We start from the raw sequence: 17340 nt of genomic DNA, 5'->3' as shown, positions 1-17340 counted from the left end.
CTGTGATCAGTGACATGAAGCCAAGCTGAAAGCTTGTTTTACTGGTGCATCCAATCAGTGCAGGATCCTTACACTGTTAGCAACCTTCATTGATGGCCTGGGTCATAGGGCAGAGTTGTTTATGCACCAGGAGGCTGTGCTGCTATTCAGAAGGACCTTAACATGGAGAAATGGGCGAACAAGAACCTCATGGAGTTCAGAGAAGGGAAATATGAAGTCTTGTACCTGGAGGAATAAAAACCCCAGGCACCAGGCCAACTGATTGGAAATCATCTTGGCAGAAAAGGGCCCTGGGGGTCCTGGTGGACATGAAGTTGAGCATGAGCCAGCAGTGCACCCTCATGGCCTTAAAAACTCAGAGCTTCCTGAGCTCCATCAGGCACAGTGTTGCCAGTAAGGTGGAGGGAGGTGATCCTGCCCCTCCACCCTGGAACAGTGAGACACATCTGAAGGGCGTGTCCAGTGCTGGGCTCCAAGAACAAGAGGGCATCTATAGGGCATCCAGCAAGAGGCCAGGGAATAATAGGATTGAAGACTAAAATTACAAAGAGAGAATGAGAGATAAGATTGTTTAGGCTGGGGACAAAAAGTCTTGGGGGGTCTTGTCAAGGTATATAAACAGCTGAAGGGGGAACAGACTCTTCTCTGGTGGTGCCTAGGGAAAGGACAAAAGGCAATGTGTGCAAGCTGAAATACAGGAGATCTTGAATGTAAAAAATGGGCTCAGTGATCTTCTCCAAGTTGCTATTTTGGCTTTTTCTGAAACTATATGAATAAGTGGGGTTTTTGCCTCCAGTCAGTGGGGATCCTTGATCTCTGTGGCTTTCCAAAGATCACGGAGAGCAGCCTTGAAATGACAGCAGCCAGCTCTCTCAGCACATTGGACACAGGCTTCCATGGATTTGTATGGGCTGAATTGTTACAAGTAGTTCCTGACTTAATTCTCACCCACCAAACAAGCAGGTGACAAAATGATCTATTTAACTGACAGCAGTGAAAATGTATTTGTGCAACATCTTCCCAGAGCAAGAACTGAGTAAAATCTTTCCCTTTGAAATGTAGATTTTATCCTGTACATTTATCAAAGCAGCAAGTCTATGCTGAGAGCTGTACAGTATTTTTCAGGAGAAAGTTTGATCAATTATGCTTGTATAATTGTATCCATACAGATAACCTAACATAGTTAAGCTGATAGTGTTCCTCTTGGGGGTGCTTATTTCAGACCTAAAGCAACTTTTAAAATTTAGCTTGGACAGTCTCCAAAACACCATGAACTAGTGTTTTTTGAAACTTCTCTGTGCTGAAGCAAAAATGTTCATATGAAGGGTTGTATCAATTTAACTATTGGCTTAAGTTCTCATTTTACATTCTAGTTTTTCTGTCTATATAAATCCTTGTATGTCTCTGATAGAGTGTCTTCATCAGTGTTAAATGTCAGAGAGAACCATAATTACTGAATGACTTGATGAGGAAACAGTGTAGTATCTGCTTCCTTTGTCTCATTGACCTCTGGTGCATGTTTATAACCCCAAAATACTGTGACTGTTACTGAGTGATGCTTTCAAGGAAGGTTTGGGTTTTTTGGAACACATAGGAATGACTCTTCAAAAGAACATGCTGATGCTGCTGTGGCACTGTTGTTCCCATGGTCTGGTCATGATGTATCAGTCTTAGAGTGAATGAGACTGAACTGAGACTTAACAGGATACGTTTAACATTTCTTTTTTGCGGCCAGATTTTTCTTGATGACCATACTGTTCTGGAGTTACTGCTGTATAACTAATACTTCAGAAGTTAGTCTCTTGACTTGTTCAAAAGTTGTCTGGGCAGACTGATAACTGAACACTCAAATACCTTAATAAGGCAAATAACTATTGTAATTTCATGAATAAACTAAGGAAAAGGAATAATAAACAAAAAGCCCCAAACAGATAAGAATAACAAAACCAGGCTATGCAATGCAAACCCACACCTCTTCTGCCATGTCTAACCCTCACAAAGAGCTTGTAACCATCCAACCATGTCAGCCAGCACTCCCAGGTCCTTTTCTGATGGGCCATTTTTCAGCCGCTCTTCCCCAAGCCTGTAGCACTGCATGGGGTTATTGTGACCCAGGTGAAGGACCCAGCACTTGGTCTCACTGAATCTCATACCTCTGGCTTTGGCCCATCAATCATTCCTCAGTCTCACACCATAGATAGAAGAGCTAGAACTGAAATTCACTTCTGGGAGTAGACAAGAGGATACTTCTGCCCATGTCAGTCCCTCCTTTCTTAATCAAGATCTCATCTCCTTTGTTTACCTTGCAAAAATTGACAGCTTGTGGCTGATACCCAGATATCCCAAAAGCCTGAGGCCTCCCTTCTCTTTTCCTCCTCTCTCTGCTTCTAATTCTCTGTAGAGCCCCATTTCAGGGAATCTACAATTCTTTTAGCACTCTGATAGATGTATTTTTATGCATAATGGTATTTTATTATTATACTGCCCAACTAGGTCACCTTGCTTGGACACAACAATTTGAAGTCTATACAAGAGAAAGTATAGACTTACAGCACAGCCCATGTCTGCCAGTTGAGATCTGAAGCCTGCTCCTGGACACTAGCCTGGATTCAGAAACTCCCTGGGAGAATAGCAGTATTGAGCACACAGTAACTGGACTGATCCTCATGGCTTTAAATCTTGGTAGATTCCAGGCTCCTTCAAATAGATCCATAAAAGGATAACCAAGAAAAACAACCTCAGGTGTGTAAACTTGCAAGGAAGGCCTTAACACCTTCTCTGGAACGTATCTACAAGTGGTAATTGGAAAAAAACCCACTAGACTAATCTAAAAGGACTTGCTGGATCCCAGCGCAAACACTGCTCAGCAGCAGTCTGTTTCTAGAAGCTTAAAAAAATCTTCTTTGACATTCATCCTCCCTACAGGGGCATCCACACAGTGAAAGAGGATGTACTGTGTGTCAATCCACTTGGAAATATCCCAGCATGGACTGACTAACTTCAATTTTATTGCTGCATCAGAAGGTCAGTGTGTAAGCTTGCATTAAAATCATAATTTCATTGTCTGCTGCAGGATTTGATTACACATTAGCTTCTGGGGTTTGGGTTTGGTCTGGTTGGTTGTCTTGTGGGGTTTTTTTACTGATGAAAATGTGTGGGAAATGTTGCTGGCAGGATGGGGAATGCTCATGGGACCTGGTGCATTTTCCACTACTGAATCAAAACCACAGAAATGTGGCAGGTGACCTGCAGCAGCTCACATCAAAAGGTCTAGAAAAATGAGCAGCATAGCCATTACAGTCTTTGTGCTGAGACCTATTCATGGCCAACCTGACCCATTCAATTTTTAGCTTTGCAGTATTCTTCTTTCACAATGCTTCATGGAACTTACTCCTGATGTACCAAATCCACTTTGCTGCTTAAGCCTGCCTGCCAACAAGCCCTAATTAGGCGTCTGTGAAGGGTGGAGGGTTTTTAGTGGAAAAAGATAATTTGTCTCTCTTCTCTTGCTAGCTGATGTTTCAGTTATTTTTAACAAATTAGCTATGGTAGTATTTCAACTTCAGCAAGTCAGTTAAAGGCTGGAGGTCAGTTAGGTCAAATTTGCCCAAATTCAGGGACCGCCTTTTCTCTGTAGTCAGTGGAATTGGAGATGAACTTCCAGACAGCAGGATGCATCTTGCTGGTAGATTTCGGAGGAAGTCAACTAAAAGAGATAGCTGCATGTCTGTTGCAGGCATCCTGAACTATGACATGAGTTATATTTCTTGCAATGAGCTGATGCAATATATTCAGTTGACAAAAGATTGTTTAAATGGCAGTGAGATTTGGGCTTTTTTGCATTCCTTTTGAGCCACAACTAGGAGATTTGCTTCATGACAAAGTCTGGAACAGACATTTTGCAGAGCTGAGGAGGCTGGCTTGGCTGCAATGTCTGTCTTGCACATGTCAGTGCCTTTACTTGAAGTTTGCAGGAACTGTTGTCCCCACTTCATCAGGTGCTGTAAGGACACACAGCTGAGAGATGGCCCTTGGTGCCCAAAACTTGTGACCTGTTAAACTGCTGTCAGGGATCCTACTGTGACATCTCTGCCTTGGCGGGCTGCACTGCTTTTCTCTTGCCCTTTAAAATAGCAAAGCTACCACAGGGTAAACACCTGGTTACTGTGTTTAATTACTATAATACATACTTGGAGGCAAAACCTATGTTTACCCTTTAATAATGTTACACTTGGGAAAAGAAAAATAAGTGAAAAAAAAAAAAGATGTGGATTTACTTAAAGGCAGCCATGGCTTCTCTTTGTGCTGATATGTGCTCAGCGCTGCAAGAAAGTGCCAGTTGTTCCTCATCAGCAAAATGGCTGTAGGTGCCCTGCACTGGGTGTTTTAAAAAAAAGTGTCTGCTTAAAGCATTGCTAAGTATGTGGTGCTGTGGGGTTTGGTTGCAGGAGGTGTGCTGGAACTGAGGGTAAGCTTCAGCATCATCTCCTGTTGGAGAAGGGGATTGCAGGGTGGGTGCTCCTGCAGTGGGCCCTGCTGCCCTTTGAGAGGAAAGATGTGTGCTAATGTCTTTACAAATTATTTGATGGGTGAAGGTGTGGGTGTTAACGTCTTTGAAATGGGTCTTAATGTCTCCACTGACTTTGGGCAGCGGATTTGTTGCAGATCCCAGACAGCTTGGCTGCTGAAACAGACAAGGGTCTGCACAAGCCTGAATTTCTGAACTTTGGGGTAAAACAGTAGGTTCAAGGGGGGATATGTGGTAGGAGATTCGGAAAGGCTGTACCTTCCTAGTACCTCAGGGAAAGGAAGAGGGCATCATGCGGCCGGGAGTTTAGAATAAAAGGAGGCTGTGCCCTCTGAAACCCTGAGAGAGAAAACCCCGCGGGCGTGTGCCCCAGTGAACTCTCTCCCTTTATTCAAATAAAGTTGAATGACTCCTCTGTCTCGTTTTTGGACATAAACCTCTGGTGTTTGTGGATTTTTCTGACACTTTGGACACGGTGGGACCCTGAGGGGTAGTGGTGGGCCTGGCTGGCAGGTGTGGAAAGCTGTTGCGTAGGGGACAGGGCTTGTCTACGGGATATCATGGAGGCTATGCTTGGGGGAGGCTTGTCTTCTGCTAGCACAGAATCACAGAAACAATTAGGTTGGAAAAGACCTCTGAAATCACTGAGTCCAACTTCTGAATAAACACCACCGTGTCAACTAGACCATGGCACTAAGTGCCACATCCAGTCTTTCCTTGAACACCTCCAGGGATGGTGACTCCACCACCTTCCTGGACAGTCCATTCCAATGCCTAATCACCCTTTCTGTCAAGAAATTCTTTGTAATGTCCAACCTCAACCTCCTCCGGCGCGGCTTGAGACTCTGGCCTCTTGTCCTGCCACTTGTTACCCAGCAGAAGAGGACGACCCCTACACAGCGACAACCTTCTTTCAGGTGATTGTAGAGAGAGATAAGGCCTGAGCCTTCTCTTCATCCCGCCCTCGTGCTGTGGGCTGTGTGACAGCCGGCGGCCGCCCCCGAGCATGCCGCGGGGTGTCGGTGCGGTGTCCTCCTGGCGCTCTCACCGCAGCGAGGTGGCGGCGGGGCGCACCGGCCGGTGCCGGGGGACACTCGGGGGGCCGAGCGCTGACAGCCGCGCTGGCGGGCGGGGCGGGGCGCGCGGGGCCGTGTTTACATCCCGTGCCGCGCACGCTGCCGCGGCTCCGCGCGCTCCCATTGGCGGCCCCGCCGGCGGCCCCGCCCCGGGGCGGGCTGGCTGAGCCCCGCCGGGCGCGCGGGGCCGCCGGCGGAGCCGCCGCTGTCTCGGCGGGGCCCGGGGCCCGATGGAGCGGAGCGGGGTGACGGTGCCCGGGGTGCCCCCCGCCAGCGGGGCCGGGCGGCGGAGAGGTACCGGGGCAGCGGGCGGCGGCAGCGATGGCAGCGCTCCTCCCGGCGCTGCCTGCCGCTCTCCCGGAGTCCTCTGCCGGCGAAGCCGGGGCAGCCGGGCCGGGACGCGGGGTGTCCCGCGGGGCGCGGGGTTCGGCGCGGCCCCGTGGCACAGGGGCGGCGCTGGGGCGAGCGGGGCGCGGGTGGCGGACGGGCGGGGGAGCCGCCTGCCGCCCTCGCACATGCGCAGCGCGGGCCCGGCCGCGCTATATAGCGGGTTGGCGCCGGCGCCAGCTGAGCAGCGCGGCCCGGGCGGCAGTGGCAGAGGTGCGCGGGGGTCCCGCCGGTGAGGACGGGGGCTGGCTGGGGGATGGTGATGATAATAATAGTAATAATTATGATGTTAATGGTGACGGCAGTGATGATGGTAGCGGTGGTGATGGTAGCGGTGGCGGTGTTGAGGATGGCGGTGATAATGGTAGTAGTGGTGGTAGCGGTACCGGCAGACACGGTGCCGGTGGTGGGGGATGTGAGGGGCGCACTGGCGGCGGTGACTTGGAGCGGTGAGGCAGGAGCGGTGACCAGGAGCCGTGACCGGGAGCGGCGAGGCAGGCTGCCCGCCCGCCCGGGCAGCGTTTTGGAGGGAGAGTGGCTGAGGACAGCCTAGGGGGAGATGTCCCCGCGGGCAGCCCCATCCGCAGGGAGCGGAGAGTGGCGATGGCCCGGACGGGCACCCCCGCCGGGAGCAGCTCGGCGGGTCGGGGTGCCGGCGGGATCCCGCCATCGGCTGCCCCCCGCCCCACCGCGGAGAGCCCCGCGGGGGGCGGGCTGCCCGATTTTGGAGGGAGCCCGGCGCGCTGGGGGCGGGGATGCCGGCCGAGCAGCTTGGCGGGCTGACCCCGACCGCCCGCCTGCGCCTCACCCCGGCGGGTCCCGGCTCCCCTGCCCTGGGAGCGGGGTGCCTGTGGGGACACCCTCTCACAGCTCCGGTTCCTGCGCTGGGGGGTCCCGCTGAGGGGTGTCCCGGCGGGGGGTGGGTGTCTCCCCGCGTGTGAGGCGCCGTCCCGGCAGCCCCTTCCTTCCCCCTCAGGTTTTGGAGGGAGCCGCGCTCTCAGCCAGGCGGGAGCGCGGGGCGGGCGGGGCGGCGATCCTGCCCCTCCCGCGCCCCCCTCAGCACCCTCGGGAGCGGGTGGGTGTCTGATCGGCCCTTCGGGAGGGAAGGGCGGGCGGCGGCGGTGCCCCCAGCCCAGCCTGACCCCGGCACAGGCCGCCGCCGCCTCCCCGCTCACTGGAAATTGGCGCGGAACCGGCGCGGCGGGAGCGCGGGCGGCGGCGCCTGGCCCGGCCCATCGCGGCCCGGCCATCCCGGCAGGTGTGGGGGGCATCGCCCCGGAGGGACCGGCAGCAGCAAAACGTGTCTGTGTGGGTGCGTGGAATGGAGGGTGTGGGGGGGCTAGAGGGGTCACAGCCCCAGGGACTCCCCACATCCTCTTGCGAGGGAAATGTCCCTTTATAACTTCCCTGCCCCCACCCCCAGGCAGCCTGAGCTAAACTGCTGGCATACCTGGGCACCCTGCAGCAGGACATGGAGCTGTGTGTACTTATATACCACAGTCATGCTCTGCTTGGGCATTCCTCAGGCCGGTGGAATACTTGTGCCCTTCTATTTGAGCTGTGTAGAACATGCTGCTCTTTGTGATGAGTTCGTGACACAAAGCAGGGAACCTGGTTCTAGTTTTGTGAGGATGCACTAACTGAGCTTATCCTATTACTTTGATCCAGGTAGAGATCTTATAGCCCAAAGAAGATGTCAAGGCGCAGGTAAGCTGTTAGCATTGTACTAAGATTATCTGTACCCATCTAACAACTGCTGCTCTCCTAATGTCTAATGACTTTTTACTCTTTGCTATTTGCAGTAGCCGTTTGCAAGCCAAACAGCAGCAGCCACTGTCCTGTCAAGAAGAGGCTCCACAAGAACTGCAAGCACTAGATTATCTCCAGACCAGAAAAAGAAGAACAACAGAGGTGAGCAAGTTGAGCAACTTGGAAAATCGAATGATTCTGAAAGTTCTCCAGTGCATTTGGATGGGACAGTCTTTAGTCTGCCAAGTTATAAAGTGGGGCAGGGGTAGCAAAGAGTTTGCCTTTAGGTGGGTGTGCTGGTCACTGTCAGTGTATTGATGTGTGTCTCTCTTCTCAGCAGGAGATTAAGAAAAGAGAAGATGGGAAAATTGCTAAAAAACATCAATATGAAATTAAGGTAATTCTATCCTGAATACCATTTCAAACTAGGTAAGGGAGTCCATCTGGTTTATGTTGGTGGGTGTGAAGTCATGCATTCCACACCAGAAAGTATTGAATAGGGGAAGTTTGTATTTTCAGATATTAAAAACTATGGGAGCTTAGCACCTTTTTATATGTTTTTGCTTTTTTACGCATGAGTTTGTTGCAGATCAAAGATCCTTCAATGTAAAACCCACTGCAGTGTAAGGGTAGGTGAAAAAAAGAGAATAACCCTAGATATTTCAGAACAGTTCCATATACAGAGCAGGTAAGGCCTAGAGGCAAGTCTAAACAAGATCACTGCACTTGTTTTAACTTTAGGTGTGGTTTCACGGCCATTTAGTTAAGATTCATAACCACGCCAGGCCATCTTTACTTTCATTTAACAATTCCTTTGATTATTTAAATCAATTTAGGAATCTGTTGTCACTAAGACAGGAAGCTCTTAAAACTGACAGGCCTTATGGTTTTCTATTTTAAAGCAGATTAGTGAAATATTATAACTTTCTCTTGCAAACAATATTGTTTGCAGTTATTCTGTTTGTAAAGTAATGAGTCTAACAGCTATGGTGAAGCAAAACTCTTCTGATTGTGAAGTTGTCTTTGTAAATCTTGAGTAGGAAAAAATGCTGCATAAGTACATCAGCTGTACCTGGGGTGAAACTTTGTCTTACAACTTAACTTTGCTGAAAGGGTGAAATCTGCTTCCCTGTCTCATCTTCCTTGATAGCTGGCCATGCACTCCATCCCCTGCCTTGCTCCATTCTTTGAATGAAGCAGTATGCAGGTTCATCTTGCTAATTTAGCACCACAAAATAAGTTGTTGTTCTGCTGGGCTAGTGAGTTAAATCAACCTGGCAGAGGGTCTGACAAGCATTGGGGTGGCACTTAGGCAGTGAGGATCACAGGAGAGAAAGAGGAGTAGGACCTCCCTTTTCTCTTGGCTGCATGCATTAAGGTCAATTCTGCTGGAATATGTAACTTCACTCTTGGGATATTTCAGTCTGGCTATAAATAGATTTAGATATACTAGGGGAATCCTGTGTAGCTTACCTTGCAAGTCAGCTATATAGGAAAAGCTTCTGTGTTCAGGCTGCCCCTCTGTTGCCATTCTTTGTGAATGGGATTCCCCCTTAACTTCACAGAGAATATTTAAAGTTCTGTGTCACCATTTTGAAGGCTGTCAGCCATTACAGCATTGCTTGTGCTCCTGGGATTTGATACTTCCTCACTCATATTAGTTACATACAACCAAATAAGCATAACTGAAACGAGTTATAGTTAACTACAGTAATCTAGGATTCCTTCTCTGAGACCTTCTGTGTGAATACCTTTGCACTCTTCTCCTTTTGAGTCATTGCATCCTATATTTGGCATTGGCAAGCTGAGAGAGTTCACAGCTGCTGCTTGCTCAATGGGTATCTAGCTCTGGAGCTGAGATGGGTGGCTCCTCTCTGGAGCACTAAACTGGAAGATAACAAGTTGCTGAATTTCCACTGAGAGACAGTAGAACCTCCACCCCCTCCTTTCTTTTCCCTCCAAATGGATAAGTAGATAGGACTAGCAACCTAATGTCTTGTGTTATAGTAGCAATTAATATCTTTGCCTTTTGTACTGTAACTGAGCTTTTCAAGCAATGGATAGGTTACTTGTGGGTTCATAAACTAAAGACGGTCATCTTCCTCAAAGCTGAGTTCCCAAATGCATCCAGTCTATTTATACATGTTCTGTCTTGACTATGGAAGGTTTTGTTGGCATTTAATTTTCATCTTTCTTGTTTTTGGTACTTGAATCAATGCTGAGATCCAGAAAGACATACATATATTGTACATTACATATATTGGTGCTGTTACTGTAATCTACTCATTGCCTTTCTTGCTCTCATAGTAAATTCAGCATTTAAAAGATACCTTGTTTATTTTGCAGAGTTGTTGGCCACCCACAATAACAGGAGGTGTCTCACCTTGCATAATTATTGAAACACCTCACAAAGAATCAGTAACCACTGACTTCTCGAGATTCAAAAAATACAGGTTCAGGAACCTCTTCATAAATCCATCACCTTTGCCAGAACTCAAGTAAGTTTAACAGATGCAGTAATTGTTAATGTCTTATGAAATATGCTGAACTATTCTAATAAAATCTGTTGTGTTGTGCTTACGTAATACACATCTCTACTTGTCTCCTCATCCCACAGAAGATTTAATGTACAAGAAAAAGATAGAAATTCTTGTGTTTGGTTGTTTGGGTATTTTTTTTCCCTGATCTTATAAACACACCAGACTTTTCACCTTTCAGAGCTGTCCTTTTGTGACTTAACACTGGGCACTAAGTGGTTAAGAGGCACATAATGGTTAAACTAAACTTCTTTCTAAAGAAAGAAACTAAACTGCTATTGGAACTGAGTGACCAAAAAGTATTACACAAAATTTTCTTAAAGAACTTAAAAATGTTCAAGTAAACTTGTGGCAATATCACTGTGCAGGTAGCTTGCTAATGCAATGCAATGTGCTTGGTGCAGTCACAGTTCTAGAAAATTGCCCTTTTGCAGAGAGATAGCTTAGCTGACTAAATTATAGTTTTCAATTTCAGAATTTCTTAGACATTCAGGTGTGTTAGATAAGTACCCAGCTGCTCATTGTATCAGCCTGGGGTTTAATGAAAGAGGTGGTAAATTTACTGCAATGTGCTAAGGAAAATTTCTGCCAAGGTGAATGACAAGAGAAGCAGAACATGAAGCATTACTTTAAGAGAACCCTTTCTAGATATACCTTGGTTTTTTTTTTTCTTTGTTCTGCCCCAAACTTGATCAGAACTGGACATGCTGCAGGGTGATTCTTTGCCTCAAAGACATTTTCAGATACAGCGTTCCATGCAAGGTGTTTAATCCTGTTGTTGACAGGCATCTGGTAAAGCTGAGCTCCATCCTTTCTGATTAGCCAAATAAGAGGATAATTTCCTTCTCCTGCCTTCTCCATTGTTCCCTAACTGCTGTAGGAAGATCATAACTGATTTCTTAATGCCTTTCTGCTTGAATGGGGAGAGTTGTGCATTAAACAAGCAAATATCTCCCCAGCTTTTAACTTATGATGGCAACAGAATGAAATTGACCTGGGTTAGAATTTGTAGGCAATACCAGTGATCAGCTCTGTCTCTCTGCTTCTGCTTGTGGAAAGATAAATACATAACTCCAAAAATTTCAGTAGGAAATCATAATTTCATTGGTTAACATGCTGTTCCTCTTAGTTACCTGCAGGATGAGAAGTGCATCTAAGAAAAAGCCCATATGGATTAATAATAACAATTACAAATAAAACCATATTGATGATACAGGCATCATCTTCCCAAACAGACTGGAGTACTAATAAATTATAAGTTAGCAATAAACAAGAATTAAATTTTTCTCTAAAGAGCTTGCTTCTGAGCCTTGAAGTAAGCTAGGAAATAAAAGGATGGATAAGTGACTTTTAAACACTATCTCAACGTTTTTCTCAAGCTAAACTGGACAACTTCAGGTATGCTTTGTGTTTCCTGGGGAGGAGTATGTTGTCCTTTTTTACAGGGAAGGTTTGGTTTTATCTTGCTCTCTGAACAGCCACTGAACTAGGCAAAATAGGAAACTCTGGTTGCATGTGCAACTTTGGGAGGCACATGTTCAGTTTTACTACCCGTTCTGTAGAACGGGACTTTGCTGATGATGTTGGCAAGCTGCTGTTGTGGTGATGTAAAACGTTATGAGTATTCCTGCAGTTTTCCAATTACCATAAGGATCTTACAGTATGCAGAATTTTTCTTTCTGTTTCTGAATGTCTGTAAACATAAATAGTGTTTTTATTCTTTTTTTTTTTTGTGAATTGTGTATATACTTAATAATGCTTTGTGTAACTTTATTCCATAGCTGGGGAAATTCCAAAGATGTCTGGCTCAACATCCTGACAAAGGAGAACAGATATGCTCACTGCAAACACTTCACATCACTACATTCTAGTTTGCAACCTCACATGAGATCGATACTGCTAGACTGGCTCTTAGAGGTGTGTACTTTTAGTTACTTTGCTGTGTGTTGTGCCTGTGAAGTAGGCAGGTAAAAGCACAGCTTTTACATAAGGATCTAATAGCAACATGCACACTTAGAAGAAATGGCAAAACTGTTTTGCAACAGAACGAGTGACTGCTTTTGATCCTCTTGGTGAGCTACATCCAGGCCTTCCCAGGCAGGAGGAGCTGAACTTCCCCCCCCAGGACAGTGAGCAATAGAATTTAACTTTTGCTCTTGACACACTACTTCCTGCAAGGGAGAGAAATCTAGTTTTGAGACATTTGTATTGAAATTGCTATAGACAGACCAGTTATGGATCTCTAACTTACAGGATAGACTGTATCTAAGCCATGAGACAGCTGTATTGAGGGTTTATGACCCTGACTATGTCAAGAGCTCTTAAGTGTCAGCCCATGATGCTATTTTCTGATTTCATAATGAATTTTCAATTTTATCATATGAAGAGAGCAGAATATATCAATGGCTGACAGGGAAATGTTCTTGATAGAGACAGGTTCTTATGTGAAAAGTTTACAAATAAATCATACTAGCAAGGAATTTCAAGGACAATGAAAGCTGGTGGTTTTTTAATACACTCTGAATAAAAAAACTATTCCAGTTGTGTGCTTCACTAGTTCCTCTAATGCGGAATCTACATATCCCCATTAAATTGGTTTGTTGGTTCTTTTTAACCTTGAATTAGGAAATAATCCAATTTCCAAACAAAAGTATCAACAGGAGCCTTGCTGTTGTCCGGCTCAGTGGTTCTATATGCCACAGTGGATTTAAGTCACAGCAATTTTGAGACCTCTCCAGTAGCTCCTAACACTCTTCTGTAACATTATAACTGAGATACTGCTTAACATGACCAAGTGTTATTATGTTTGGGAATTACACTTCCATAGAAACTGTGCCATTTATTTATGGGTAGGCCTGGTCTGTACAGTTTTAGTTCTGAATCTTCTTTGGAGCAGTCGTTAATAGTATCAGAGTAACACATCAATTATCAGGCAAATGTGTCGGGTCTGAAAGAGTGGGGCTGTGCTATTTCTGCCAATCAGTTGTGTTTTTGGTGGTCAGGAAGGGCCTTAATTTGCAAATGAGCTTCCAACCTTATCTTGGAAAATAGCTTGTAGTAGTGAGATTTTATTGTGACTTTGTATCCAACTAAAAAAATGAAGCATCCGGGATCTATTTCTTGGATACTCTTTTTGGTTCCTGTTCTTTACTGCATGTAGATTGTAGGTAATTTATACATATCTGACTGCTTTCTAGTTGTGAAAGGGGTATGGAGTTGCAGACGAGCTGGAGATGTGGTAGCCCCTCCCAATTCAATTAGAAATTAGGTGAAAATGTCGGGCTCTGCCTAAGATCTCCTGGTCTTGGCACTCCTTTCTTTTTTTGTTGAACTGGCATTTGAAACACTTTGATAAAATGTGAGTATTAAAAGTTCTCCCTGCCAGGGAAACCAGCAATGGGATGGAGCAGATGGCGGCTCCCGCAGTTTTGTTCCTGCTTAGTGAGGCTGTCGGTGTGCCTGAGGGGCTGCAGGCAGTGCTCCTGGCCTGCCAGCAGAGCCCACTCCAGCAGAAGCTTCCAGGCTTGCTTGCTGTAGAGCCAAAGACTTTGATTCTTTTTGTGATTCTGCCCTGGGACAGACCTACTGGGAATTTGGTGAGGGTTTGACTTCAGCTTGAGGCTTGAGCCCAGAGTATTCTTAATCAAGGTAATTAGTGTGTGTATGTGTAGGTGTTGCTGTTTTGTCGGGGTTTTTTTCCTCAACAGGCTTTTTTCTTTCAGTGGAAAAATGGTTGCTATTTAAATTGGAAAAAGTATTTTTTGCAAGTTTGTTAGTACATCACAGGCAATTCATGTTTAGATGGGAGCATGGGAAATACCTTTTCCAATCCCATGCTAACCACTGCATCGTACCATACCTAGGTATGTGAAGCTTTGTGTGTGCAGAAGATGAAACTGCATTTTGCTGTTATAGCTTGAATACTCCAATGTGCGTACACAGTTTTATAACAGAAAATTGAGTTGTTTTTTCCCCTGTTGTAGGTGTGCGAGGTGTATGCACTCCACCGGGAAACCTTCTACCTAGCTCAAGACTTCTTTGATAGATTCATGCTGACACAAAAGAACATTAACAAGAGCATGCTTCAGCTCATAGGAATTACCTCATTATTTATTGCCTCCAAACTTGAGGTAAGCAGCTCTCTTACAGGGAGGAGGGTGTTGAATTTTGAGTAACTAAAAAGACAGTGATAACGATTATTTCTTGTCTGAATTTTTGGACTTGATGGTGTATGTACAACACTGAAGGTCAGAAGGGGAAATTTTTTTTCTCTTCCTTCAGTTGTGCATTTGTCTGTCTCCTGAAGTGTACTTTTTGTCCTCCCTTTCTCCAGCAGCAAGGAAGGAGACCACATAAACTTAAAAGGGATGCAAATGTGCTAGAAGTAGTTTTGTTTTGTCTTGTCTTTTTCCAAATATACAGCAGTTGGCAAACAATCTCAGGAATGGGTGTGGGACTTGAACAAAACCAAGCCTAATTCTCAAACTGCCTGTACATCAGGATGATATCCTTATGATATCCTCCATTTAGTGGAGTGTGAGTCTTAAGTGCAGGGATGGTGGGAGATACCTTACATTGTGTGCTACATCCACAGGCCAAGAGCGTCATTTTGTATATTGCCTAGTAGGCTAGACTGACAGGAAGATTTGGGATTAAGCTGTTACCTTGGAACCCCCAGCTCTCACTGTTGTTCCCGAAGCAAGGTTGTGCACTATGAGCAGTCACCTGTCCTAAGGAAGTGTGGGGCCATAGTGGTCACAGAGCCGGCTGGTAGGGAAGCAGTTTTGCTGGCAAGCTCTCCTTTACTTACATACCTAACTGTGCTTGGCCCCAGCTGGCATGGCTGGCTTAGCAAATTTCCTTAACCATCTCTGCACCATGGATTTTGACAGTTATAGTGGCTGGTTGTGGGATTCTTTTTCTCATTTTTTTTTTAGCTTTTCTCTTTTTTTTTTTTAAATCAATGTGATTACATCAGCACTGACATGGCAGGTAACCTGTACCAGACAGCCATCTACAAAAATTGGGATAATGCATGTTTTTACAGCATTGGAACGGCTGAGTAGAAAGAGCTATAAATGAAAGGGTGTTCTGATTTCTTGGTCAGCATTTATTTGCCCAGAAGCTAAAAGAGTTGCAGTAAGTCCATTGCATCATACAGTAGATACTAACACCCAAGTAGGTTATATCTTATCTCCTTATCCTTCCCGAAGTTTCAAGTCACTTCATATAATGAAAAAACACTGTTGTAGCATAAGAAATGTTAACATGGACAGAAGAGTATTTCCCAGTATCTTCTCAACCTTTCTCAGAACTATAAGACACACTAATCTTCATTTTCCCTCCCTTTAAAGGAAATCTACGCTCCTAAAATACAGGAATTCGCTTATGTCACTGATGGTGCTTGCAGTGAAGATGATATTGTAAGAATGGAACTTATTATGTTAAAGGTAATAATTTGCTGTGTTTTGAAGTGCTGGGTGAAAGACTCCAGCTGAGCCTTGTGTTTCAATGTCACTTTTTTGCTTAGAAAAAGAACCTGTCCCTGTTTCTGCACAATAGTGAAGCCTTTGTTGTGTGTGCAGTGGATGTCTGACGTCCCTGACTGGTAGAAAAGGGCAGGTTTCTCATGCTTGTGTGAATGTAAATGCTCTTAACAGTGCAGCCAGGCATGGGCAGGTTGGAAGGCTGTCACTGTAATGTACTGCACTTGCCAATGTCCCTTGCTGTCCAGGAACAGGGGCTTCAGTGCTCCTCACGTTGGAAGGGCTCCACCAGCACAGGACTCTATACTTCTTTAATAGATATGAGCTGCAGATTCATGCAGTTAGCCCAAAAGCTTGAGGAAATAATATTAATTTCCCAGCTTCTGAATGGAGAAGACACATAAAATCCAACTGCACAGGTAAAGGGATACAGATTTGTGCTGATCTCTAGCACAGCCTTTCAAAAAGCAGTGAGAATGCAACCTAAAAAGAATATTTGTGTTTGAAATTGTAAATCTTTAGTGTCTTTTAAGGATACATGCAATAATCTCAGGAGAGGATTAGGAAGAACTCAGAGCACAAAACTGTCCTTGAGTGGTTTAAGACACTTAACTGTTTGTTAAATATTTGCAGGCTTTAAAATGGGAACTCTGTCCAGTGACAATTGTCTCTTGGCTGAACCTCTATCTTCAAGTGGATGCTCTGAAGGACGTTTCGAAAGTGCTGCTACCTCAGTATTCTCAGGAAAAATTCATTCAAATAGCCCAGGTCAGTAGTAAACTGTTGGAACATGGTTCTTGGGACAATGACAATCACAACTGAACATCACATACTGAAAGCCCCTTTGTTCTAAGTGTTCCCTTGTTTCCCCTCGCCTGTTACTTTGTTAAGGAATGAGCAAGTTTGACTCCACCAAAGAAGTTCAGTTTTGAGGACAAGTACCCCTGTGTTCCTTGTCTCCCTGCTTTCACGTTCTTTAAGACTTTTCTTTGTGATGGAAAAATAAAAAATCCATCTTCTTTCTTTAATCACTGTGCACTCCAGCATTCTATAAACAGCAGTGCCAGCTCTGAGGGGAAGGTGGATAATTTCAGACCCCAGGCTGTTTTTACCTGTGTTGCCCCTAACAGTGTTTCTGTGTAATTGCCAATAAGGCAGCCTTGGGAGTGTTTTGACTATTTTGGAAGTGCTGTGGTTCAGTTTGTTATGGACATGTGTTGTGCCCAGCCTCAGAGAGGCTAACTGAAGCTGGGTAGCTCAGTGGTGTAAATACTGCACTAGGTAGGATTTAAATTTAAGAAACTCCTTCCTGGAGCTCAGCCCTGTTCTGAGGCAGAGGCTGTAGGAGGACTGCTGTGTGCATAGCCCTCTCTGAGACAGGATCATGCTAAAGGATCAGCTTGTTAAAATCTGTCACTCTTCATGTGCTTAGCTTTTAGACCTGTGTATTCTGGATGTGAATTCTTTGGACTTCCAGTACAGAACACTAGCTGCTGCAGCGCTCTGCCACTGTACCTCAATCGAAATAGTTAAGAAAGCTTCAGGTAAGATACCTCGGTAAAGCTTGGCCTTGTTAG

The 17340-nt window shown here is 45.5% G+C and overlaps 1 protein-coding gene across 5 annotated transcripts in view; it reads left to right on the top strand.

The window, feature by feature from the left end:
* The first annotated feature begins 5795 nt into the window (after positions 1–5795).
* Positions 5796–17340, top strand: part of CCNE2 (cyclin E2) — a 14040-nt gene continuing 2495 nt past the window's right edge. The window contains exons 1-10 of one of the 5 annotated variants that reach the window (XM_032129628.1): positions 5796–5898; positions 7660–7698; positions 7794–7902; positions 8078–8137; positions 10087–10238; positions 12059–12194; positions 14261–14407; positions 15632–15727; positions 16397–16531; positions 17196–17307. In XM_032129628.1, coding sequence (XP_031985519.1) covers positions 7685–7698; positions 7794–7902; positions 8078–8137; positions 10087–10238; positions 12059–12194; positions 14261–14407; positions 15632–15727; positions 16397–16531; positions 17196–17307 — 961 coding nt within the window. In that variant the 5' untranslated portion in view covers positions 5796–5898; positions 7660–7684. Of the gene's footprint in view, positions 5899–6108; positions 6224–7233; positions 7699–7793; positions 7903–8077; positions 8138–10086; positions 10239–12058; positions 12195–14260; positions 14408–15631; positions 15728–16396; positions 16532–17195; positions 17308–17340 lie in introns of those variants that run through there. The other 4 variants (XM_032129647.1, XM_032129637.1, XM_032129618.1 and 1 more) reach the window with 4 other exon arrangements.

Source organism: Corvus moneduloides, chromosome 1 (genome assembly GCF_009650955.1).
Source record: "Corvus moneduloides isolate bCorMon1 chromosome 1, bCorMon1.pri, whole genome shotgun sequence".
Classification (NCBI taxonomy): Eukaryota; Metazoa; Chordata; class Aves; order Passeriformes; family Corvidae; genus Corvus; species Corvus moneduloides.
Note: the sequence above shows the minus strand (reverse complement) of the source record. Positions and strands in the feature narration are given on the sequence as shown.